General features: G+C 50.0%; 2 protein-coding genes and 1 long non-coding RNA gene across 3 annotated transcripts; 2 read left to right on the top strand and 1 right to left on the bottom strand.

The window, feature by feature from the left end:
• Positions 1 to 91: 91 nt before the first annotated feature.
• Positions 92 to 7,961, top strand: MTO1 (mitochondrial tRNA translation optimization 1). The gene is made up of 12 exons (XM_075414511.1): positions 92 to 311; positions 410 to 609; positions 1,477 to 1,594; positions 2,215 to 2,504; positions 3,711 to 3,823; positions 3,964 to 4,154; positions 4,415 to 4,545; positions 5,017 to 5,221; positions 5,302 to 5,473; positions 6,189 to 6,307; positions 6,811 to 6,968; positions 7,148 to 7,961. Exons 1-12 carry the CDS (start codon positions 95 to 97, stop codon positions 7,373 to 7,375), a joined length of 2,142 nt encoding a protein of 713 aa, XP_075270626.1. The 5' UTR covers positions 92 to 94; the 3' UTR covers positions 7,376 to 7,961.
• A 4,508-nt stretch (positions 7,962 to 12,469) lies between these two features.
• Positions 12,470 to 15,743, top strand: LOC142360603 (uncharacterized). The gene is made up of 3 exons (XR_012763235.1): positions 12,470 to 12,836; positions 14,827 to 14,902; positions 14,994 to 15,743. It is a non-coding gene; the product is annotated as an uncharacterized LOC142360603 (long non-coding RNA).
• A 3,060-nt stretch (positions 15,744 to 18,803) lies between these two features.
• On the bottom strand, positions 18,804 to 23,339 carry EEF1A1 (eukaryotic translation elongation factor 1 alpha 1). The gene is made up of 8 exons (XM_075414510.1): positions 23,242 to 23,339; positions 22,288 to 22,478; positions 21,194 to 21,373; positions 20,765 to 21,061; positions 20,361 to 20,511; positions 19,922 to 20,178; positions 19,486 to 19,720; positions 18,804 to 19,206 (listed from the first exon to the last, which is right to left on the bottom strand). The coding sequence occupies exons 2-8, from the start codon at positions 22,429 to 22,431 to the stop codon at positions 19,082 to 19,084; spliced, it is 1,389 nt and encodes a 462-aa protein (XP_075270625.1). The 5' UTR covers positions 22,432 to 22,478; positions 23,242 to 23,339; the 3' UTR covers positions 18,804 to 19,081.
• Between the last annotated feature and the right edge of the window lie 3,052 nt (positions 23,340 to 26,391).

Genomic DNA, 26,391 nt, shown 5'->3' with positions numbered 1-26,391 from the left:
CAATCCCCTGCGAGCGTTTTCCCGCGCTCCGAGCGGGCCCCACCCTCCCGCTCCTCTCTTCCGGTTCCGCCCGCCGCCGCCGCGGGCAGGCGCCATGTTGCTGCGCAGCGTCCGGCGCCGCCTGTCCCCGTCCCTGCCCCCGGCGCCGGGCCCCGGGCGGCGCCGGGCGGGCAGTGAGGCCGGGACAGCGGCGGCAGCGCCCTACCAGGTGGTGGTGATCGGCGGGGGCCATGCCGGGACGGAGGCGGCGGCGGCGGCTGCCCGCGGCGGGGCCCGCACGCTGCTGCTCACGCACAAGATCGGCACCATCGGTACCGCCGCGGGGGGGGGGGCGGGCCCGGGGGGGGGGGAATGGCGGCGCGGAGCCGGTGCGGCGGCGGTGACGGGCCCCCGGCTGTGCCCCCCGCAGGGGAGATGTCCTGCAACCCGTCCTTCGGCGGCATCGGGAAGGGGCACCTGGTGAGGGAGCTGGACGCCCTGGACGGGCTCTGCGCCCGCCTCTGCGACCGCTCCGGCGTCCACTACAAAGTGCTGAACCGCACGAAGGGCCCGGCGGTGTGGGGGCTCCGCGCGCAGATCGACCGCCGCCGCTACCGGGAGCACGCCCAGGTGAGAGCGGGGCCGGGGCCCTCCGCGGAGCCGGGCAGTCTGCGGAGGCGGGAGGTGCCAGAGCCGCGGAACCGCAGGGCCGTGAGGGTTGGAGAAGGCCTCTGAGATCGTCAGGTCCAACCGCCCACCCGCCGCCACCGTGCACTGGTAAACCACGTCCCAAAGTGCGACGTCCACACGTTGTTTGAGCACCTCCGGGGATGGTGACTCCACCACTTCCCTGGGCAGCCTGTTCCAATGTCTGACCACTCTTCCAGTAAAGAAATTTTTCCTAATATCCAATCTAAACCTCCCCTGACGCAGCTTGAGGCCATTCTTAGGATAAACTACAGGGGATGATGGCGGTTGTGGGGATTTTTTTTTAACATTTTCTTATCAAACCTAGATACCTTTCTGTTCGGTACTTTAATGCAGTGTGAGTTGTTGGAGCTCGGCACAGTTAAAAAAATCCTCTAGCATTTTATATACAGGTCAGGGTTCATGACCAAATAGTTTCTTTTGAGCTTAAACTCCATCTGTGGATGAAAAATTCTACTTGATGGAGCACTGGAACAGGTTGCCCAGGGAGGTTGTGGAGTCTCCTTCTCTGGAGATATTCAAGACCCACCTGGACAAGGTCCTGTGCAGCCTGCTGTAGGTGACCCTGCTTCGGCAGGAGGGTTGGACTGGATGACCCCCAGAGGTCCCTTCCAACCCCCACCATTCTGTGATAGATCAGGATAGCACTGTGACCAAGTGCCTGCCAGGTGACCTGGTAAGAGTGGGAAAGGGAAGAGGGTGATAGATGTTGTGGAAATCCGCGGGGTTTGCGACTGCCCACGCGTCTCATAACCTCCTAGATTTTTGCAGTAACTCCTTTCGTGACAGAAAGAAATCCTTAGCACACCACTGTTGACAGTTCGCGAGGCGTCTGTGGAGGACCTTCTTCTGGCGGAGCCAGAGCCGGACCATCCTGGGAAATGCCGAGTCACAGGAGTCGTTCTGGGTATGTGCTGGTGGCTCGGCAGGCGCCTTTGAAGGGCTGTGCTGCGCCGAGAGCGCCCTGTGGGGCAGACATTTTGGATTCATCGGGGGCGATTCAGGCCTACCGCGAGCTAAGCTGGGTTGATACCTGTCATACAATGAAAATCGCACCTGGATTGACAGGGCCTTGGGACGTTACGCGAGTTTAATCTCCTTCAGGCCGGCGATGCTGAATCCTGTGCTGCGTTTTGGGGTTTTTCTGTGGTGAATGGAGCGTGCTGCCGACGGCGCTGCGGGGCGGTGGTGCCCCGCTAGTGGCAGACTCATGCTGTATTACCCCTCGCTGTCCTGGTGAACGAGCTTCCCGAAATAAAGGCCTGGGCAGGAATTTTTCCCAGGAGCAGGTTTTCTGTGTTCGGGGTGAGACGCTGAGGAATAAGAAAAATACAGGAATAACTACATGCTGCTTATGGCAGTTATTACCATTAGTGCTTTTGTTACTGAAATGCTGGTTTTGTTACAGGATAGAGGACGGATAAAGCCTGAGTGAAGACTGTTAGTCTGGTTTTAGGCAGAAGCACCGGAATACCGGGGCTTTGTCAATACCACAGTGCATGCATCTCTGAAAACTTGCTGTTTCAGGGGATGGGAGCACAGTACGTGCCGGGAGCGTTGTCCTGACCACCGGTACGTTCCTGAGGGGCATGGTCCTCATCGGACTGGAGAAGCACCCAGCTGGGCGGCTAGGGGACCAGCCAGCCATTGGGCTGGCTCAGACGCTGGAGAAACTGGGGTTTGCCATGGGCAGGCTGAAGACTGGGACGCCACCCCGACTCGCCAAAGACACGATTGACTTCAGCGGTCTGGAGGAACGGGCAGCTGACAATCCTCCGGTGCCCTTCAGCTTCCTCAGCGAGGCGGTGTGGATCGAGGTGGGACAGCGCAGGTCAAATGGATGGAGCGCTGGGTGGGGAGCGGTTCTGGGAATGTCGTGGTTGCAATCGGCCAGGGAGTTGGTGGCTGGGAAAGGGAGCTGGGCTGTGTTCGCGCTGGAGGCGTCATGTTTCTGAGGACTCTCAGTGCCAAAGGAGAAATTGCTTGTTTTCCTTTGAAAGAAGTACCTTCTTCCTCTCAGTTCTCAACTTGAGAACCATCTTTAGAGTCAGAACTGCGGGCGGTATTGTTGTTGGTAGTATTCTTCATGTGCTGCTTACATGGGCGGTGTACAAAACGCTTCGGTAATAGACCTGTGGTGTGGGGATTTATGATGTCTTGCTCGTTACCCCAGCTCTAGAATAAGATTAAAGTGTTGAAATTGGAGATCGTTAACAGTGTTGACTAGGAAAGAGAAGGGATGGGGTTATGCACAGAGCTCGGAGGTGGCATCTTAACAGTAACTTAAAAGCGGAAGAAACTGAAGAAGATCTTGGAAAGTCGATGGCATTCTTACATAACGTAGTTAAACAGCACAGCATTAAGCGCCGGGAGTTAATTTGCCCCAGAGCATATAGGAATTACAATAACCTATTATAATTGGGGTGGGGGTGAAAGTGATATCCCTTGAAGTCCTTGGTATGTGTAGGAAAGGTGTTAAGGAGTTGAGGTGCAACGTTATTACTGTTTTGAATGTGAGTCTACTGACTCTTTTTCAGAAAAAAAAACAGTGAAATACTTCACATGGTGTTTTTTTTACAAACCTTGAATTTTCTGTGTTAATTGCAGGGTTTTGAGATTTCTTTTTTTCTTCACCGAACTCTTTAATTGGCTGTTAGCTCTAGGGTCAGCACTTACTCCTCTTACCTCGGAGCTTTGGCTTCCTGTGGTTTATTTGAATGCTGTGATACAATGTGTTGCTTTAATAGGAATGTCTGTCCTGTGATTAGGAATACGGTGTATGGAACAGAACCTAAGTCTGGACCCCCAGGGTCTCTGCTGTTCTTGGTCTGCTTTTGGGCATGTTGCTCAGGCTCTTTGACTGCTGGTGTTCTGTCTGTGCAGTGGGTGTGACAGCACTACCCATCTCTCCGGGAAGCGAGAGCCAACTGTCCCGGAAAAGCCCTGGGAGATCCTCGGGCAGCTGATCGGTAAGAGTACAGTGTTGTGACTGGATTAACTCAGTGAGCTTTGGCCTCTTTCAGCCAGAAGATCAGCTGTCATGTTACCTGACGCGCACTACCCCGAAAGCCCAGCAGATTATCTGTGATAACCTCCACCTGAACAACCACATAAGGGAGACAACAAGGGGCCCGCGGTGAGTGCGTGGCGTCCTGCAAGGCTCTCTGTGGCATGAGCTGACAACCTGTCTGAAAGCGTGGCTCTCCCCTGCTTTGCTTCTGCAAAGTTTCTTTTTCTCCGTGTCAGGTGGTGCTCATGGCTATTTTACTGCTGCAGGTACTGCCCCTCTCTTGAATCAAAGGTCCTGCGCTTCCCAAACCGAGAGCATCAGGTGTGGCTGGAGCCCGAAGGCTTGGAGTCCGATGTCATTTACCCCCAAGGCATGTCCATGACGCTGCCACCTGAGCTCCAGGAGCAGGTGGTCAAATCCATCCCCGGCTTGGAAAAAGCCAAGATCGTACAGCCAGGTGAGGAGGCTGAGTAGTTTTAAATCTTATTTGTCATACTGCTTACCAGTCCATGAAAACCAGATTTTGTTTGGAGCATAGCAAAACAAAGGAAATATGAAACAAAATTAATTCTTGGATACAGGGATTTTTCCTTGTTTGTTTTTAAATCGTAAGTAGAAGTTGATAACTCGCGTCATTCTGCCCCACTGCTTGCCTTTGCCGATAAATAGGGACCTTCAGAATCCCTGCTGTAAGATCTGTCTTGTTGTTTGTCGTAGGCTACGGGGTGCAGTATGATTATTTAGATCCCCGTCAGCTGACCGCTTCTCTCGAGTCCCGGCTCGTCCAGCGCCTCTTCTTTGCAGGCCAGATAAACGGCACTACAGGCTACGAGGAAGCTGCAGCTCAGGTGGGTGAAGCTGATGGTGTGTACTCAGCGCTCGGAAGGCGAGATTGCCGTGGCGTCTGTCTTTGATGCTCAGCCTTGCTGGGCCCATCTTGTGCTGATGAGAAGTTCTTTTGCTGCTCACCCTGGTTCCAGACTTGCCCGGATATTTTTACTTTCGGTATCTACAGCTGCTGTTACTGAGATTGCTGTAACAAAAGTAGTCGGAAGCGCAGTCAGATGTTTCAGCATGGAGACTGTGCAATGGGTATAGTTGAAAACATGTGGGAATTGTCTCTGGTCATGTTAGCGGAGGCTGAGAAGCCCTGCAGACAGCCGTCGTATCACAAAAAAGAAACTGCCTCCATTACTGGCACAGACGATTGCGTTTGCCAGGGTTTGGTTTGACACCGGAGGCTTTGGAGGCAGATGTGCTGATACTTTAGCCACGAAGAGACCAATAAATGTTTTCTGTTTTGTTTTTTCTCTGCCTAGGGTGTGATTGCTGGGATCAATGCTTGCCTGCGGGTTCACGGCAAGCCCCCTTTCGTTGTGAGTCGCACCGAAGGCTACGTTGGCGTCCTGATCGACGACCTTACCACGCTGGGCACCAGCGAGCCGTACCGGATGTTCACCAGCCGCGTGGAGTTCCGCATGTCCCTCCGGCCCGACAATGCCGATGCCAGGCTCACCCACAGAGGTGTGTGGCTGGGTGGCTCCTGCGGTGAGCAGCCCTGCCTGGCCGTAGACCTTGGTCTCACACGCCGCCTGTCTCTGCAGGTTTTGAAGAAGCCGGGTGTGTGTCGCAGCAGCGATACGAACAAGCAGTGAAGATGAAGGCTGCTCTGGAGGATGGAATTGCAACGCTAAAATCCCTTCAATTCAGCATATCCAAATGGTCCCGGTTAATACCAGGAGTTCCCATCAGTAGCAGTCGAAGGTCGCCTGCCAGGTAAAGGTTACAGCTGAAGCGTTCTGGTCTGACCTGTGCTTGCTTTAGGACACCTGGCTGCCAGTTTAACAGCATTTGCCTGCCCATCCTGAAGCTGTTGGTACTCCGAGATTCCAGCTGTATCACCTTCAGAGGACGGATATCTGACGTTTGCCTGTAGAATAAGCGTGACGTCGGTGGTTTTGCTGTGCCGCCTTTCCTGGTGCTGACGTAGGCTCCCAAAGCAAGGGGGTGCTCCTCCACGGGCCCCGTCAGTTCTTGCTGTCCTTACTGAGACGGTCGCCGAGTGGTGACGGTTTTGCAGTGGCCTGCTGCTTTGCTGAAGGCTTCATAAAGCAGCAGTTAATTTCAGGCTAGTATCAGATGGTAGCTGTTCTTGTACACAAAGGCCCTTGCTTTCCTTACCCATCCTTTGTCTATCTCACCCTATCTTTTCTGTTGTTTTAAATCAGTGACAAAGACCTGGCTGGCTCAGTCTGTGTGAAAGGTTCCCCTTGATGCCCTTACTTCTATCCCTTCTAGCTGGCCGTTCGTTTTTCATAAAGAGTCCCTCTTCAAGAGCTGAACTGCTCTTGTGTACGCTGAGAGGAGATAGTAGGGAGGTGAGCTTGGCTCTGCAGTTGTTCTGCCTTGAGTTTGAGCTGGGAACAGCTGCAAATCTGCCTTATGTAGGTGACTCCTTCCTACCTTAAAAACCTACTCTTGTTCTCCACAGTGCCTTCGACATCCTTCAGTACCCAGAGGTCAACATGGAGGTTCTGGCGAGGGCTGTCCCAGAGCCCCTGGGAAAGCTTGCTCAATGGAGACAACTGGCGGAGAGACTGAAAATAGAAGGTAAAGTACAAGAGGTACAGTCTCTTAGTGGGATCTGCGTAGGTGGTGATGAGTGAGGAGAGAGCCAACCCATTCATCTCGCTATGCTTCGTGTTGCCGTTTAGTGAAGTGAAGCACTGTTATCACAGCTTTCACCTTCTACCAGAGACCACGGCCCTGTTCAAGCACTTGTGTTTCACTTTGTGGGGTGAGATCAGTTGTTAGTGTGCACACCTGGGTTTTTCCTCCTTACTGCTCTGTCAGATAGACCATCCTTTCCTGGGATGAGAGGAAAAGCCAACCCGTGTATCTTAATTCCTGTAACAAATGAAAGAGAATGTCTGCTTCCAAAGTAGTGATGTGAATTACACCTGCCTTTAGTCCGTGAGGCTGGAAACCTCCTTAGGAGCTTCTGACCGTCTCAGTGGAATCGCTCGTTTCTGCTTCCAAGAATTCCTGCGAGTGACCTGTTTCACATGAACATCTGTGTGTGTTCTGCTTGTTTCCCTGATCTTCCATCACAGCTGCTTACGAGTGGTGTGTAGTCAATCAACAGCAGGAAATAGAAGAGGTGCGTCGTGATGAAGCCCTCCGACTGCCGGAGGACCTAGATTACTTTGCCATTGACGCGTCGCTCTCAGCAGAGGTGCGGGAGAAACTGGACTCTAACCGTCCCCAGACGGTAAGATACTGGGCCACAGCAAGGCTGGGCAGCCGTGATATCCCTCCTGTGTCTTCCCAAGGCACGTGAGGGGTGAGGGGAATCGGGGGCAGGAATACCGACAGGTTTAGATCTCATTTCTCACTAGCTCCAGTGTGTAGGTTCGTGCTTGGTTAACTTGTTCCCGTTTCCATGCCCAGATTGGTGCAGTCAGCCGCATCCCTGGAATTACACCAGCTGCTATTGTTAACCTGCTGAGATTTGTGAAAACCAATCACCAGAAGGCAGAGAGGCTAAAAGCTTTGCCTCAGACTGGCAGGTACTTACCAGGGAAAATGCACTCGGAGAAAGCAACTTCCCAAAGACGGATTTCCGCAGAGCTTCCGGAAGAGGAGCCGGAGAGCACCTTTGTGAAAACGCCTGTGTAGAGGAGCGTACCCCCTCTGACACAGAGTGTGGCGAGATCACCTGTACTCTGCACAGGTGAAGCCGATGCTGGCTGGACCCAAAGCAGCTCAAGTTGTGTCCCGTGGCAGTGTCACTGAGTAGAGCAAAGATGATGGAACGCGCAGGCCTTAAGTGAATGCTCATGAACCTAAACACGGCCTGTCATTTTGCCAATCCAGGTGAAAAGACAGGGGCATTGCTTTTAGAAGTCCTTTCATTTGGAAGATGTTCAGGTAGTCAAAATGTGTTCTAAAGCATCTTGGAAAGGACGGTGCTTTGCTCGTCTGAAGTGAGTAAGAGATGTCACCGTGCTCAGCCCATGGCAGCCCAAGAGGCTGTGAGCTGGAGAGCGGGCTCCATTGACCTTAGTGCTTGGTTTGTAACTGCCGTGACCATGCACAGTCTGATGTTTCAGTGCAGTGTCAGCCGAGAGGAGACGCTTGGCTGTGGAGATGTGTGCAACGCAAATATTTAAACTTACGTAGGAGATGGATTGAATGTAAACGCTCTGTCCTGGGCTTTTTTGTCTCCTTGAAAACAAATAAAGCTTATCTTGAAACTTGCTGAGGAACTCGGTTGTCACTTAGCTTTCAGTAGAGCTTTTGGTCACGATTCGTGCAGGTAAGATGGGGTGAGGTTGGCTACAGAGCTGATGGAGGCGGCTGGAGGGAGGCTCGCTGCCCGGGCCGGTGTGCGGAGGAAGGAAGGTGGGGAGGCATGTTGGGACCTGCCCTGGGGAACCCCGGCTGCGGGTGGTGTGGTGACTGACAGGTGGGTGTGCTGGGTGCCTGGGCAGCTCAGGGGAGCAGGACCAGGGGTTTCTCATCAGCACTGGTCCTGCGAGTGACAGTGACCGAACATGCATCTGCACGAGATAGGCTTGGGCAGTTGGTTTGTCACGTGCCATCAGGAAACACCAAATTCAAGCTGTGGCCGCGCGCCTTGCCTGCCTTTGGCAGTAGTCTCTGATGCTTGCCCCGTTGCTGAACGTCCTCTGAACTGACCGCAAACAGGCTTGGGAACGAGCTTTGTTGCAGTTAAATGTAGCTGTAATTTTGATATTAGGATCCTGGACTTGCCTCTGTCTGCTCTGGGTGAGTGGTTCCTTCCCTGGCCAGACAAAGGAGTTGGAGCAAATCCTTTTTGTGGACAGAGGCCCTGTCGTGGAGCAGGAGGATGGGCAGAGCTCACAGCTTGCTTTGGGGCATCATCCGCCCATCTGAATGCGTCTCCCAGTCACCAGCTGTTGGCTTGTACAGGACAGCTTTAGACACATGATCTGTAGGTCAGTTCATGTCAGAAGGGCCCAGAAAAGCTAACAGATGTCTGCCCCTTTATGTCTGTGGCCTATTTTCCTTTCAGATGACTTCATCCTTGTAAGCCTGAAGTTTGGTGTTCTGTTCCCCAGGGTTCAGATTTGGGTCCAGTCTTGTTTAACATCTTTATCAATGATCTGGATGAGGGAATTGAGTGCTCCCTCAGTAAGTTTGCAGATGACACCAAGCTTGGTGGGAGTGTCAATGTGCTTGAGGGTAGGAAGGCTCTGCAGAGGGGTCTGGACAGAGTGGATTGATGGGCCAAGGCCAACTGTATGAGGTTCAACAAGGCCAAGAGCCGGGTCCTGCACTTCGGTCACAACAACCCCATGCAACGCTACAGGCTTGGGGAAGAGTGGCTGGAAAGCTGCCCGGCAGAAAAGGACCTGGGGGTGTTGGTCAAACGCTGGCTGAACCTGAGCCAGCAGTGTGCCCAGATGGCCAAGAAGGCCAATGGCATCCTGGCTTGTGTCAGGAATAGTGTGGCCAGCAGGAGCAGGGGTGAGGCTGCACCTGGGGTACTGTGTTCAGTTTTGGGCCCCTCACTACAAGAAGGACATTGAGTTGCTGGAGCGTGTCCAGAGAAGGGCAAGGAGGCTGGTGAAGGGTCTGGAGAACAAGTCTGATGAGGAGCAGCTGAGGGAGCTGGGGCTGTTTTCTCTGGAGAAGAGGAGGCTGAGGGGGGACCTTATTGCTCTCCACAACTACCTGAAAGGAGGTTGTAGTGAGGCAGGTGTTGGTCTCTTCTCCCAGGTAACTAGCGATAGGATGAGAGGCAATGGCCTCAAGTTGCATCAGGGGAGGTTTAGATTGGATATTAGGAGAAATTTCTTTACTGAAAGAGTGGTCAGGCATTGGAACAGGCTGCCCAGGGAGGTGGTGGAGTCCCCATCCCTGGAGGTGTTTAAAAAACATGTAGACATGGAACTTCGGGACATGGTTTAGCAGGCATGGTGGTGGTGTGTTGATGGTTGGACTTGATCTTAGAGGTCTTTTCCAGTCTTAATGATTCTGTGATGGCAGCTGTGCTTTCTGTGGTGTAACTCAGGCTCCAGGTATGGTGCTCCTGAAATTCCAAAGCAGCCCTGAATCCCTTGCCTCTGTGGCTATTCAAAGTTCAAAGCTTCTGATCAAGAAAGTTTCATGCTTTCTGCACTGCGTTATCTTTGTGTTGTGTTTCCTTTTGACTTACCTACGTCTGTAAAATCTTAGAGTTTTTATGGACTAGGAAGGAAGCCCTGTTGACAACTTCATCCTCTCGCTTCTATGCAGACTGTGCAATCCTGAAACTGCATTTCCTAGTTCTTGTCAGCAGTCATTTGACAGGAAAACCTCGCTTCCAGCAGTGTGTGTCATGAAAGGCAAGCCCCTCGCACCCTGTTGCAAAAGCAAACACTTTTTCCTCAGCTTTCTCTGCTAAGTTTCTGTGCTCCAAAGGCCTTGGTTCTGGTCTCACTCACCCCAGTGTAAATCAAAGGGTGATCCTGCTGAGCTGGGCTGCACCCGTGTCGAAGGAAGAGCAGAAGAAGAGGGCTTTTGCTCGTCTTACTTTTAGCAATTTAATAATGCACAGCCATGGTCTAAGAGGTAGAAAGAGGGGAGAAGTTCAGTCCGCGGGAAACTGAAGTCAGCGGTGCATGGACGCATTGCTTTCCAGCAGATCTTCTGTAGCAGCTGCCCTCTCTATTTCAGCGGGAAGCAGGTCTTTGGCCACTGGTGAGGTCGCTTGTTCAGGCAGGGCGTCCTCTGTTTGCGTCTGTGGGTTAACGATGTCCATATTTGCTGAGATGGAAAACCCAGCACGCGCGTAAGTCTGAGGACGGGCTGTTCCTCAGGTGTTAGTTGCATGTGTATAGGGCTTGCCCCAACATCTTGTGCTTGTTGAACAGTTCTTGTTCAAGACTTCTCACCTGAAATCATGGCTGCAAGTACTTCTATTCATTTTGTTCAGAAAACCAAGCGCAGAAAGGCTAAACAGTCTGCTGCAAAGAGCGTGGGCAGGCAGGGCGCAGTGCAGGACGCAGGCACTGCGCCATCTGCTCTCCGGCGCCGCTGGGGATTTGTTACAAGGCCCAAGGCTTGGTTTTTTACGCGAAGACAAAGTGACCTTAGACCCTCACAGGCCCTGTGGTCTCACGAAGGCCAGCAGGATGGGACAGGCAGAACCGGAGAAGCCTGCCTTTGAGATCCCCGGCCGCTTGCTTTGCCTTGGCTGTGCGGCGATGAATCGCGCTTTGTCCTGTGATCCTCTCTGCCGCTGGGCAAGCAGGGCGGGTAGGATGGGCGGTGAGGTTGGCCGAACTCCTTGCACATACCAAGGGTCTTTGTGCTCCCTGTTTCAACGCGAGTGTCTCTCTTCATTCCCCTCCTGCAGAACACAGGCCTGGCGAGCAGCAATGTTCCCCAAGCCAAATTTCCTCAGATCTCTACCATGCTATCTTGTACCAGATTTTCAGGACAATTGTTGTCTTCCTTTCTTATTCTAGCTTTTATTTTATATGATACTTGGACTGCCCAGTTTCTTCATCTTTTCTTTATTTCTGCCTGGAAGATGAGAGCAAGAGAAAAACAGGAAGGCATGTTACACCACGAGACCCTACAAGCTGTCACCACCCAATATTTTCTGGCCTCAGTGCTGCTAGAAGAGTTGGGATGGTGCAGCGGTGGCTGTGCTAAATGTCCCTCCTTAGCCCCCCGCTTCGCTGGCCCTTGCGCGTACAGGTGTGCCTCCTAGCTGAACATTGCCTTTGCACTTTGGTGAGTAATTATCTTCACTCGTATTCATTTCAGACACTCAGGGGTTTACTGGCTTTGATGCCTACACCGCCCAGGTTGTGCTTCTCCAGCCGCTGACAAGTATCTCAAGGTCCTGTTTAGCGGGTGCTGGAGAAATGTGCTGTACCCGAGGAGCTGCCGTTTCCACCGGGGAGATGCTCTCTGTGCTCCCCCTGAACCATGGCCTGTGCTGCCCAGAGTCCTGCCAGCTGCTTGTTTCCGGCTCCGGCCATGGAGTTACGGGGCGAGTGAGAAATGAAATGCATCTTTCCTCTCTTGTGCTGAAGGTTAGTGGTGGCCAGGACTTTCAGCTGGAAGATGGGAGGCTTGCAGAAAGGCTTGCTGTTGAAAAAGGGCAGAGAGAATGGGCTTCATTCTTGCTCTGTTGTTTTAACCACTTCTCTGGGCAACCTGTTCCAGGGTTTCACCACACTCCTTATAAAAAATTTTTTTCCTTACATCTAGTCTAAATCTACCCTCCCTTGGTTTAAAGGCATTGCTCCTTGTCCTATCACTGCGTGCCCTTGTAAAAAGCCCCTCTCCAGCTTTGTTGTAGGCCTCCTTCAATTACTGGAATGCTGCTATAAGGTCTCACAGGAGCCTTCGCTTCTCCAGACTGAACAACCCCAAGTCTCTCAGCCTTTCCTTGTAGGAGAGGTGTTCCAGCCCTCTGATCACTTTTGTAGCCCTCCTCTGGACCCGCTCCAACAGGTCCATGTCTTTCCTGTGCTGAGGGCTCCAGAGCTGGATGCAGGACTCCAGGTGGGGTCTCACCAGAGTGGAGTAGGGGGCAGAATCACCTCCCTCAACCTGCTGGCCATGCTTCTTAAAACTTCTTTATTGCTTCTATAGGTATTTTTCTCATATTTATTATTTATTTCAGTTTCATTCAGTCATAAACACTATGAAGTTTTCAGAGTATTCTGATGTTTTCATGTTTACAAAAAAGTATTCATGTTAATTTATTTGTAGAATCATAGAATACTTGGGGTTGGAAGGGAGCTTTAGGGGTCATCTAGCCCAAACCCCCTGCAGTGACCAGGGACATCTTCAACTAGATCTGGTTGCTCAGAGCCCCGTCCAACCTGGTCTTGAATGTTTGCAGGGATGGGGCATCTACCACCTCTCTGGGCAACCCGTTCCAGCGTTTCACCAGCATTATGGTAAAAAATTTCTTCCTTACATCCAGTCTAGGCTGAAAGCTGATGCTGTGGTGGAGATGGGAGGTGACTGAAGTGAAGGGCGAAGCCGTTTCATGTCCAGTATCAGCTACAGCTCCCAGCACAAGCCCCCGGACGCTCGTTTCCAGGCACCACCGGGGACCAGCAAGCACATGCTGTTTTTATTCCAGGTGACTTACCGTTTCATGTGGTTGACTGAAGAGCAGGCATGGAGCCAGGTGGGAAATGAGCTCACTCTGTGCTCTACAGGGCAGTGAGAAGAGAGGGGAGCTGACAACAGGTTCGTGACTAGTCTCCTCGGTGGCAATTTTACATGCTTTAACTTGAAAATTGCCGTGTATGACCAGGTGGTGGCTTGTGTCACAAGCCTGCGGGATTTTTGGAGTCGCAAGTGGAAAGGCTGCTGTGGCCAACACCGCTGAGCTGGCTGCTGCTGGGAGGTTTGGTCCATGTCCCACTGCGCCTCGCGGGACTTCGGTCAGCTCGGTGGCACTGGGAGGTGGTGGAGTCCCCATCCCTGGAGGTGTTCAAAAAACATGTAGATGCGGCACTTCAGGACGTTTAGCAGGCGTGGTGGTGTTGGGTGGATGGTTGGACTTGGTGATCTTAGAGGTCTTTTCCAACCTATGATTCTACGATTATTATTACTATAAATAACAGTCAAGTAGGAGCAAGCCTATAACTACTTTTAAATTCATCTACTCTTTTTTTTTTTATTCCTCTGGGAAAGGCTATTTAAGAGCTTGTTTTACACAGAGACAACTCTTAACATCAAACAAGCCCACATTTCTTTCTCCAAAATACCCATACCCCATTAGCAGAGCCACAGTCCAGCTCACAAAACTAAATATTTACTAATTATTTAACAATAATAACTAAACATGTAATAATAAATAATATAGATAATATGTATAAATAACAGTAAATATGTAGTCATTTCGGGTTTTTTTCACCCTATTTATGAAGGAGTTTAGAATCCAGCTTCAAAACAGGAACTGCAGAGTTTTAAGAAGTCTGGCAACTGCAACAATTAAAAACAAGAGAAAGGAGGCACCTTATGTGTGTATATATATTATATATATAAAATATATACATGTACGTGTGTGTATATACACACATACATCAAAGAAAAAAAATGGGAGTTTTGCTTAAGGTGTGGCCAGGTGGCTGCAGATCAGCAGAATCTGAAACCTTCTTTCAAGTTTCAGCCCTTCGTGCAACAAACCTCTCCGGGAGGGGAAGGTTGTCTTGCCTTTCCATCGCTGTGCGGGTTTGGGAGCGGCTTCCTCACCAGCCGAGCTCCGCAGAACAGGGACCTGGCATAGGGAGGCGGCCTCCCCTGTGGCTCTTCCCCTTTGCGTCCAATAATTCCGATTTTACTGGGCTGAAAGGGAAAGGGTGCCCGTGACTGCTGCTGGCAGGGCAGGCAAGGCCGCGAGTTGGCGGTGAGCTGGCTCTGCTTCTGTCCAGAGACTATGTAATAAAAAAAGGAAGAAACAAACCAAAAGCATTAATATGCTTTAATACGCTATATGCATGTAGCATAATGGGCCTGAGCCAGCAGCTGCTCTCGCGGAAGGACAGCTGGGTCACGGGATGACTTTGCTCAGAAGCACCAGGAGAAAGCCCCAGCCTGGCCCATCCCATGGCCACAGCACCCTTGAAAGCAGGAGTCTGGCCCACGAGGGACGTTTCACCAACGAAAGCTTAGATACCTTTGAGTTTCATGTTTTTCTTTTTCCAAAACAAGGAAGCAGCAAAACCCGCACCAGTTCAGAGCTGCTGAGCGGGGCCGCAGCTCCCCAGCAGCCAGCCCTTGCGCACCCCACTGCTGACCACTCGCCGGGGAATCGCGCTCCGATTTATCGCCACATTTCCTCAGCGCTTCACCCAGCAGCTTTTGAGAAAAACCCACGCTTAACTGCCGCCTTACCAGCGCAGAGCAGCTAGCAGATTTGAACGATGTTGTGGAAAAACAGAAAGGATTAAAGAATTACCGACAGGCAGCCACAGAAAGTAACCTTAGTTAAATTATGACAATGATGTAATTGATTTATAACGCAGAAATAATCTGACGGGACTAAAAAGGATTCAGAAAAGGCTAAAAAAACCCCACAGCTTCTGTGTTTTGGAAGCCAGCATGGTTTTTCTGTCTACCAGGTTTTCCTCCGGCTGTTGAGCGCCCTGGGTGCTCCCTTCTCCCTCCTGCAGGGAAGCGGTTTCAGCCTTCCCCTCGGTACGTAGCAGGGGCGGCGCACGCGAAGCCATAATTCCGCCCAATGCTATTTTCCGTGCTCATAGTTAATTCCGTTTATTCCTCGGTTTAGCTTATCATTTGGCTGCTGTTTAAGATCTGCAATTTCAGAAGACAAAATTCCTAGCCAGAAAGCACTATTTGCTGCTGCTGAACAACGTGAAGAATTTGAGGACTTGAAAATAACGGAGATCTGGAATCTCATAAACTCAAAGGTGTTTGTACCCTCGGATTTGCACTGAAAAGAGAGAGAGAAAATTCTCCCTGCGCAGCTCCCAGCTCCCTCAAGCAGGGTCCTTTCCCGCGCCCTCCCTCACATGCCCATCCCTGCAGCAGTGCCCGAGGGAAGCTGGCTTGGCCAGCACTGAAAACGAAGAAGCTTTAAAAAAACCACAAAAATAATGAAGGAAAGGCTCAGCCCGGCACCCTTCACAGCAAGTAAGGCTCCTACGCACAACCACTTTGGGGACAGGCAAAAAAAGGAGTATTTTATGCCTGGAGCTGTGCTTTGCCGAGCCCTGAACACAGCAGCAAGGTGCTGCCGGGGAGGCCGGGAGCTCCTCAGCTCTCCCATACTCTCCTCTGCCTCCCAGGCCCCCTCTAGACTACGGAGACACCTAACCGACATAAATTAAAGACAGGCAAGTTGTATTTGTGATCCTGATCAAAACTTCAACAGACACTGAATCATTTAGCACCAAGGAGGAAAAGGGACATCCCTGTACAGTAGAGAGTTTTCATTTTCTTCTACGCAGTTTTATCTTGACCAAATCTGAAATCTCAAATATGCATTTAGAGAAATAATCACTAATTTGTCAAAGTTTGTCAATACTGTTCAAAATGTATTGAGCCAGCTACAGTCAGAATGTAAATTAGTCTTTCATCTGCAATTTCAGTAAAATTAACTGTTCCAGTGACTGGCCTTGCATACAGCTAAAAAACCCTGGGGCAGTAACCTGAGCAGATCCCCTTTTATTCCAGCCTAAAACATCCACCTAGGCAAACAAAATAGAGCAAGAAGTTACTCGGCTGCAGCCACTACGTCTGCACTGCTCCACGTCCCTACACCCACCAGGCTTTGCTGCGTCCCAGTCCCCAAACACCTCACCACAAACATTTCTGGAATATCTGTGTGTACTAAAAGCCCTCCGGCCTCCCAAACCACACCTCATCAAGCAGAAAGGAAATCATGGTTCAATCTTTCGGCTCCCCACTGCCACCTCCAGCGATAAAACTCAAAATAGGTGAAGTAAATTTCACCTTCTAGACAGTTTTCTGCCTTCACAGCTGGCTACGTCACCAGGGCAACACGCTCTCGCACTTCTGCGTAGCAGGACAGTATGGAACGAGTCAAGGACAGCTGCAAAAGTTGCTTGAAGAAATAAGCAGTCAGAAGACAAATGCAGTTCTCAACTATTAACATTTATTAAAGGTTAGACCAAAGTAGTTTTATTCTCAAGTTCTGTTTACAAAAGTCTAACAATTTCCCCAGGTAGTCAAAGATTAATAAAGGAACTGAGATGGCATTGCATTAGCGCATAGAAAGCAAAACTGGTCTACGGTAGAAAAAAGAAAAAAAAAAAAAAAAATCAGAATTTGTGTAACATTGAGGTTTTAAATACTTCAAAGCAATTGCTAGCATCGCAGGGGGTTCCCAAGCGCCTGCTTGGCTGTGCTGCCTACATCGTTAAGTTGTTAGCTGCAATACTGGCTGGTCTCTAGGCTTTAGCTTTTTTTTCCCCCCCTCCTACAGAGGCAGAGCCACCCAGATCCCCTGGGCCACTCCAAGACGCAGCACCCTCCTGGCAGCTCTCCCAGGTGCCACCTCGCAGCTTTTCCGATCCACGCACAGCTGACCAGAAGTAAACGGCCTCTTGAAAAAGCTGCACCGCCTGCCCTTACTGCCGGCCCTTCCTCCCGCTCTCCGCCCGTTAGCACCCACGACGCTTCCAACACCTGACGTGATTCCAAGCATCACCTTGCCTCAAGGCTTTGGTTTCAATCGGCCCCTCATGCCACACCAGCGTCCAAACCGAGCGCGAGCAGCAGGCCCAGGGGAAGCCACCACCGTGCGATGAGCACAGAGGAACGGCAGTGGGCTGCGCAATGCCCTGCCAGCCCCGGCCAGCCAAGGCAAACACCGCACACCCACACAGCAACGCGCAAGGAGCCCGACAAGCGCGTCGCCACTCTGGAGACGCAGCTCCTGCCAAAGCCCTTTGCGTCCAGGATAGAACTTCGCACTTTGCTGAACCAGTCTGACCAAAGCCTCTTGGAAAAAAAAAAAAGAGTCAGCAGTTTAACTGAAAAGCATGCAAAGATGTGGCGAGACACTTGAGCTTTATTATGGCAACGGCACACCTGCCTCCATTTTAAAGTCCTGTCCTTCCTGCTGTCTCGGGGATACTAACAGACCTTCAGAAGCAGCATTCAAGAATCACAACAAGATTCCTTTACCGGATCCCATAGTCCTCTGGAGAAGGCGCTCTAGCCCTTGCTTCCACTGTACTCAGCCCACCTATACCTTCTAAAATGGTGTATAATGCTCCAAGGCCTTACTGCAGTTAAGGCAGAGAAGGTGAGCAGAGGAGAAAAGATCCAACCAAAGCAAACAGAGAGCGTGAAAATAAGTAACTGCAGTTCAGGATTAACCAAGCACCTCCAAGCAGCGAGTTCCTACAGAGCCAGCACATGGCTGAAGAAAGAAAACAAACAAGAGAATACAGCCGTTACAGACAGAACCAACACACTGGTGTCACGAACAACCACCCTTCCCAGATGCGGAATTGTTTCTGCACCTGCGTGGGGATGCTGTGGGGAAATCATGGTAAAGGTTAACAAAACAGCTGCATCGTTATGCAAGCCGGATCCGATTATCCATTAACTGCTTGCCTCCATTTACCAACTCAAAGCCAGACTTTCATTCTGGAACCCCCATTTATTACAGCCGCTATTTCTTACAGCCCAAAACGGTCTACTTGGATTATTTACCTAGTAATTAATAGCAATCTTTTGGCCTAGTTACCCAACCATCAACTGCTTGATGCAAATCTTCAACCCCATTGTTAAGGACACAAGCACACAGTCCCACCACACCGTTTGGCGCTGATGTAGTAGTGTGTTCTCGAAGAAGAAGACATCCCATAAACATCCTTGACCCACAGTTCACAAATTAAAAATTTAAAACCATCAGGCAGGACAGGTATAAACACTACCTCTTCGGAAGCCAGTGGAAATACCTGCCGGTTTCTCTCCGAGCTTTGCTCTCAACATAAAAACCGAGGAAGATGCTGTAATGGTGGGTCACTCCGAGGCTGCCTGACAAGTGTCTGCTCAACAGAATGTTTTTGAAATTTAGCTATTGAGTTGTTTAATCTTGACAGATCTACAGGACAGTTAAATCAGTTCCCCAGGAGAAAAAAAAAAAAAAAAAAAAAAAAAATCTGTTTCCTCTAGCATTTAGAAAAATCCATGTATAAGACTTGGGAAACCCAGCATTTGACTCCCTGATTTTTTGATGTTAAATGTGGTTGTATTCACACTATTCTTCACTTACAAAGTTTTACCAGTTTACTCAATGCATCACAGAATGCACCAAAATACTGTAAAACTGTTACCAGGTATTTGTGCTATCCAATTTAGAAATTATCCTTAAAGAAGAAAGCACCACAGAAATCAATTTTTTAAGGCTTAGATTAGCTAAAACTAAACCTGCAGCCAAATTTTTCCCTACACCTCTTCAGTAACAACAAATCTGAGTATTTGCTTTGCAACTTCTGAACATGCTCAAGTAACATCAATCCGTTCTTCTGAGCCCACCAGGACTGTAGATTTTTTTTTTTCCCCCTATAAACTTAACATTAACCCAAAGAACACAGAGACGTAGCATTGAACTTTTCTTTTAATGGTCTCAAATTCTGTGACAGATTTTTGGTCAAGTTTCCATTTTAAAAAATTTATCGATTTTAAAGACTAATAACTTAAACTGCCACGAAACAAATGGTCCACAAACACTCCTTTCCTTCTGAAGCTTTTACGATGCATTGTAATCATTAACCAGTCTTTTACTATTAAACTTAAATGGCCAATTGAGACAAGCAGTTCTGAGACCGTTCGTCCACCACTGATTAAGACTGAGGTGGCAGCTGACGTACAGAATTTTCATTTAGCCTTCTGGGCCTTCTGGGCAGACTTTGTGACCTTGCCAGCTCCACCAGCCTTCTTGTCAACTGCCTTGATGACACCAACGGCAACCGTCTGTCTCATGTCACGCACAGCGAAACGACCTGAAAACAGAAACAGGTTTTAGGGCTTGGGTCTAGGGCTATGTACCCAGAGCATTGTCCGCAAAGCGGCAACACGCAGCCCGGGGTAAGCGGGCAAACACCAGGACAGTAAACTGCAGGAGGCTGGGACAGAGAGAATGATCTAGAAAGCACCCCTGTACTGCTGAGGTTTTGGTCCCACTTCAAAGCTTCTATGGAAGTCACACCTTTTAACAGCATTTTTGCAGAACACGCTACACCCCAATACAAGAAATCAAGGTGTTTTACGAGATGCCTTACCGAGAGGAGGATAGTCAGAGAAGCTCTCGACACACATGGGTTTGCCAGGGATCATATCAACGATGGCAGCATCTCCAGATTTCAGGAATTTGGGGCCATCCTCCAGCTTCTTGCCAGAACGACGATCAATCTTCTCTTTGAGCTCAGCGAATTTGCACGCAATGTGAGCGGTGTGGCAATCCAGCACAGGAGCATAACCAGCGCTAATTTGGCCAGGGTGGTTCAGGATAATAACCTAGAAAACCAAGAAAGCTAAGTTAACACCGCAGCCATTTTGAATACTGCTGTGTCTCTTACAAAGCCCAGGCTTTCATGTAATTTGCTTCGAGTGAATACACCTCAAACACAAGTCTGTGCCACTTGACACCTCAGCCTGCTCGTAAGAAACAAGCAGCATACCGCGTTTCACCATCCTGAGCCACATTTCAAACATCACCTGTGCAGTGAAGCCAGCAGCTTCCATCGGAGGATCGTTCTTGCTGTCACCAGCAACGTTGCCACGGCGAACATCTTTCACAGACACGTTCTTAACATTGAAGCCAACGTTATCACCAGGCAGAGCCTCGCTCAGGGCTTCGTGGTGCATCTCAACAGATTTTACTTCAGTTGTAACGTTGACAGGGGCGAACGTAACCACCATGCCTGGCTTCAGAACACCAGTTTCCACACGTCCAACTGGTACAGTACCAATGCCTGCAAAAGAGAAGTAACATCAGTAATTCAGCTCGATGAATATACAGCCCTTACAGGAGAAAACACTCGAGAGAACATATTGGACATCTTCCACTTGGAAAAGCAGCTCTCGGGCAACCTGCATTTCTGTCCCACACAATAGCTGCTGCTGGCAAGCGCCAAGCATTATGCAGGACACGTACCGCCAATTTTGTAGACATCTTGAAGAGGCAGACGCAGAGGCTTGTCAGTTGGACGAGTTGGTGGCAGGATACAGTCCAAAGCTTCAAGGAGGGTGGTTCCACTGGCGTTGCCATCCTTTCGGGTCACCTTCCATCCCTTGAACCAGGGCATCTGTAAGAAATAAGCACCCAGGCGTAACCTGTCTGCCGAGCTGAATGGCACAAGGCTAGAACAGACCAAGCATTATCCAGCATTATCTTGGTATACTACTGCACAGTAAGAATGTGTGAAGAGCTGGGGCGTGATGTTTGACCTCAGCACTTCCAAATACAACTATTAAAAAAATGTGCATTTTACTATCGCGTAAGTTATCTCGATAACCCTCCTCGCTTCATTTCTTAATATAAACAAATGTCAAACCTACGTTAGTGCTGGGCTCCAACATGTTGTCTCCGTTCCAACCAGAAATTGGCACAAAAGCTACGGTGTCTGGGTTGTAGCCAATTTTCTTGATGTAAGTGCTGACTTCTTTGACAATCTCTTCGTATCTCTTCTGGCTGTAAGGTGGCTCAGTGGAATCCATCTTGTTGACACCAACAATCAGCTGTTTCACACCCAGGGTGTACGCCAGAAGGGCATGCTCACGGGTCTGCCCGTTCTTGGAAATACCAGCCTCGAACTCACCAACACCAGCAGCAACAATCAGGACAGCACAATCAGCCTTTGAAAAGAAAGAAAGAAAAAAACCCCAAACTCTCATTATAATGTTTGCACGTGTCAAGGTATTAGAGGAACCCCCAACCAAACAAGGAACATGCGTTAGCTTCCCAAATCCTTAGTTGAATTTACATACCTGAGAAGTTCCAGTAATCATGTTCTTAATGAAGTCTCTGTGTCCAGGAGCATCAATGATGGTGACGTAGTATTTGCTTGTTTCAAATTTCCACAGGGAAATATCAATAGTAATACCACGCTCACGTTCAGCTTTCAGCTTGTCCAAGACCCAGGCATATTTGAAGGAACCTTTGCCCATCTGTGGATTAAAAAGAGAAACTAATCAACCCATTTTTCTTTAAAAAGAATTATATATATTTGCATTTAATTCAGAAAGATCACACACTGGCTAAAGAGCAAAATCTAAGAATAGCAAGTGGTTTAATACTGAAAAATGCTGCTGCTTGTAAAAGATACACTTGGCACTACTAGTGAGAGATGCCAACTGTCTTCTGTTATTTACCCTGTTGACAGTTTAGCCCTCTTGACAGCTTGTTAACTGCATTCACACATCTTCACAGATCTCTTGAGCCCAAGCCCTACTATCAGGTGTCCGCTACAAATTTAAGCTCTCCTACTACTGCAATCCCTGCGATAATCAACATTTTAACCGCCACTCAGCCTAATAACTGCTTCATTCCATTCTGTGATGTGCTTATTAAGACCTACGCTGTTCTCTCTTCGGAAAAAAAGGAAAAAAAAAAAAAAAAAAGCATGGTCAGCAACGCTTTCTACAGGTTCCAGCACTAAAATCCTACCTTTCTCATTTTCATTAGTAAATTTTACCAACACAACTTCCTTAATATTATCCTCAACTACATCTGTGATAAGGCTGAAGCTGGGAACTCAAATTCTGATTCCAGACATAGCTTTAGACTACCTTTCTTTTTCTCGTTCTGCACTTCACAGTTTGAGCTTTGCCAACTACCACAATGGCGGATCCCACACTTTGGTACTTGTTCAGCTACGGGGACAACTGCAACCCAGCTGCCGCCCTGTGGCCACAGAACACTCGTGCGCTTGTTCGGCTATTGGGACAGCCGCCATCAAGCCGCCTCCCTGTGGCCACCGAACAGTTTGCAACTTCAGTTTTGCAGCTGAACCTCTTTACTCGTTCTCGCACCCCGAAAACTCAGCCCGGGGGGGGGGCGGGGGGGTGACGGGCCCACGCACCTCGGCGGCTTCCTTCTCGAACTTCTCGATGGTCCTCTTGTCGATGCCGCCGCATTTGTAGATGAGGTGGCCGGTGGTGGTGGACTTGCCGGAGTCGACGTGGCCAATGACGACGATGTTGATGTGGGTCTTCTCCTTTCCCATGGCGGGTGTTCGTCAAGTTCCTTCTCTCGGCGAAAGAGAATCGACACCTGGAAGTTCCCCGCAGAAACGCCGGTTACGCCTCCGCTGGAGCCGGCCAGTGGGGGGGGAGGGGGGGCGATGGCGGCCCACGTCGGCCCGGCCGGGGCGGCAGGCCCGGCCCGGCCCCGCCCCGCCGGGGGAGGGGAGCGGGGCGAACGGAGCGGGGGCGGGCGGGCGCCGGCCGGAGCCCCCCTGGCGAGCCCCCTCCCCGCGCCGCCGGGCTCGGGTTACCCCTCCGGCCGGGGAGCGGGGCGCGGCGCGGCGGGCCCGGCGGGCCGCGCGGAGGGCGGGGCCGGCCCGCTCCTTTGTGTGACTCACCCCGCCCGGCCCGCCGCGTCCTCCATTTTGTGGAACGAGCAGCAGCCAGGAAAGCCGAGCGGCCATTTTTTTTCACTCGTGCCCCGTCCCCGCCCCCCCCACCTTCCTCCCTCAGCCGGCGGACCCCGGGCCCCGCCGGCGGCCCCGCCGCCGCAACAGCCCCACCGCCGCCAGCACGGCAGGGGGAGCGCGCCGGGCGCCTCCTGCCCCACGCCGGCACGGCCACGCCGCACGCCGGGCCCCAGCCCGCGGCGGGGGGGGGGGGGGGGGGGAATCGAGCAAGACCACGCGTCGCCATCTCGCCAGCGTGCACCCCCCCCCCCCCCCCACCGCCCCCCGCCGGCGCCCCGCTCCGCGGCAGCGGCCGCGCCCGGGCTCGGCGCTCGCCGGCCCCCAGGTCCCGGTCCCGATCCCTGCCGCGGCCCCGGCCTGCCCCGCGCGGACGGGCCTCACCTGCGAGGCGGCGGCAAACCCGTAGCGAAAAAGACCGACAGCGTGAGCGCCGCCCCTTATATACCCTGCGCGGGGGCGGGGCCGGGGGACACGTCACCACTCCCGGCGGCCCCCGCAGTCCCGCCCCGGCGGCCGCGCGGGCAAAGGGCGCTCCCCGCCCCTCCCTCCCCCCGCGACCGGGACCCCCCCCCCCCCCGGTAGAGCAGTTTGGCTTCAAAAAACAAACTGAAAAAAACCCCAAACCAGGCTTTTTCTTTCTGTCCTGTGCCGTTGGAGGACGGAGGCTGGCGCGGCTCGGGGAGCGTCGGCACAAGCCCACGGCCGAGGCGGGCCGGCCTGAGGCAGCGAGGCGCCCGCAGCGAGTGGAGCCCCACGCTGCGAAACGTGACCCCGCGCGCGGAAACGGGCAGCTCCGGCTTATTAATTTTTGAAATCACGGCAAGGAGGGGTCACAAAAAAAGCTCACAGCATCAGTAGTAAAAGCCCTCGTGGTTCCAGTGGACTGTACTCCGACTTACATCAGTTACGAGTAAGAGAATCCATGAAATACTCGGCATCTCTTACACCTATTCAAGCGCAATTAGGCTGAGAAGCTGAACAAATGTTTAGGTCGATCTGTGTTTCCTTTGCAGATCATTTCCAAAGTTACACGCTTCTCGTCTTCAGGTATGCCTCTGTGAGAAACAGGGACTGTACCTGTGCAGCTGTAACTCCACTCACTTGTTGGTAATGCTCCTCAGAGTGCAGTCGGGCAGCATGGAGATAACGCCTTGTTCAAAAACCAACAAAAAAAGAACAACAACGTGAAAAAATACCCCACCTCGCGCGTCTACACTCTCGCTCCACTCCCAAGTTTCTCTTGTTGAGACACACCCAGCATCCAAATTCATGACAGTAAAACGCAGTAAACTGAGCTTGATATGGATTGATACGGAATTGAAGTGCTTCCACAATATCTAGTGTTTTTCTACATGCGAAATTAAAAAAAAAATTGGATGTGTTTTGTAAAAAAAAAAGTGATTAGAGAGATGCTACGTTAGAGGAGATACTGACTTTAGAATACCCTTTTTTTCTTTTTTACACAAAAATCCAGTTTCAGACTAAAACCTGCAAAAAGGTTCAGATATTGTTAAACAAACCACTAGTTTTTAAGAAAGGAATAAAGTATCAAGTTCCTCCTCTTCCCCTCCTATGTTTTTAGGCAGAGATTAGTGTGCAGGGGGGAGGGTGGAGACGGTTCAGCTTTCCTCAAAACTTAATGTTTAGGGGCAGTTATTAGCGAGGACATTGCATATGAAGACACAGTAACAGAAGGACAGGAAAAGGCAGGTGGATCCCTTTCTGGAAATGGAAATGCATTATCATAAACTCATTTAGTGGCTCGGGCTGAGGACCAAAGGATAATACTTGGTAAGAAAGCTAAGCGGCACTTTTTGGGTCCCCGGTAAAGCAAAGACTGTTTGTAAACACATCTGAAAAGCTTTATTATTCAGGGTGGTTGGACGTTAGCTCCTAAACCGTGTATTTCAGGAGGGGGGTATTTTTAATAGACTGATCTGTCAACGTATCCATTCTCATAAAAAGGTAGTCTAACGCTTCCCAAATGTCATCAATGACTTGTGCCTCAAGAGGGAGAGGAGAAAGCAAATGTGTTACTGACTTCTTACACAGCCCATACTAAACTGCACATTTCTTTTTTTAAAGAGGGACCTTTATTTTTTTTTTAGAAGACCTTCATAAATAAAGGCATTTAGAACTGTGTATTTCTTAAGATGACAATTTCTGTGGTATGTACATAGCTGAAAGCTATGAAAGTTGAATTTGTTGAACAAACTTTTAACCACGGTCCTAGTTCAAGTCTACAACAGTTGTTTTTTTCCCCCCTCCATTTATTTAATTGAGTTTTGAAAAGAATTTTATTATTTCCTCTTTAATCTGTCCAGTACATGCTTTTATTCTCTCAACAACTAGTATATGTCTCATTGTCCATTCTATTAGCGGAACATTCCTATTATCAATCTCACAAATATTTATACAGCTGGGGAGCTTCAGATATACGAGTGGCCTCACATAATTCAGTGGAAATGCATTCTGAAGAATCCTCTCAGCTAACACAGACAGGCATACGCCAGACTAAATCCTGCATGCAAATAGCCTGTTACAAATCTTAGATTTTGTTCGTTTGGCAAAACTAATCTCTTTGATATGAAACACTTTGGGAGAAACAGAGATAAGAGATTTCAAGCAGTCAAGGTCTTTCAGGCCTTGGAATAGTGCTTACTAAATCTAGACTGACTTCAGAAATAGGAAGACTTTGTGGGGAAAATTTACTCATGCTCCCTTGACCACAGGTCAGCATATGCTAAACTGAAATAACCTATGGCCACATGTGCCTGCAGTGTAAGAACGCGTAGAAGGGTTCTCTAAAGCACTTGTATGGTAAGAACCTATAAACAGCCACAATTTTAAAAAGAATCTCAGATCAAATTACATTAAAATGAAAGTTATGCTGTCAGTATATCTAAGCCAAATATTCTAACTTTTAAAAACAAATGTTAACTGGATTTTGAGATCACGGAAGCTACTGCAGCATTACTTTCACTTTAGTGTGTGGCTCCGGCACACACAGAATGTACTATAGGCTTAGAACACACTCACAGCCAGAGAAATCATGCTAGAGCATAGAAGATGTGCTCACTGAACACTGCTGAAGAAGTGGCATCTTTTTCGGTCAGGCTCCTGCACATAAACAAAGGACTTACAGCACTTATACAGCTATTTTAACTGCAATGAACAAGATCATTCAGCAGTGCAAGCAAACAGACTTAGTAAGCACAAGACTTTAAACACAGATCTGATAAATGCAGTTTATCAAGCTCACTATATACAGAAGAGGCACCAAGCTTTCTGGAGGGCACTTTTCGAAAGTGCGATGGAAAAGCAGCCCAAAAGTAACTGGTGATTAGCAAAAGCAGATTCTGGTACACAACATTATTTTGTAATACAAATAACCTCATACTTACTGTGAAATGCTTTCTAATCCCTATGTTACAGTTATCACTGTATGTACATTAGTTCAAATGTTCAACATAAACTATGGTATGAGCACACAGCTTTACTTCCATCTGTAAGTGTTCTTTCACGCATTGA

The sequence above is a fragment of the Opisthocomus hoazin genome, chromosome 2 (genome assembly GCF_030867145.1).
Source record: "Opisthocomus hoazin isolate bOpiHoa1 chromosome 2, bOpiHoa1.hap1, whole genome shotgun sequence".
Lineage (NCBI taxonomy): Eukaryota > Metazoa > Chordata > Aves > Opisthocomiformes > Opisthocomidae > Opisthocomus > Opisthocomus hoazin.
The sequence above is the reverse complement of the archived record's forward strand: the minus strand, read 5'-3'. Positions and strand labels throughout refer to the sequence as shown.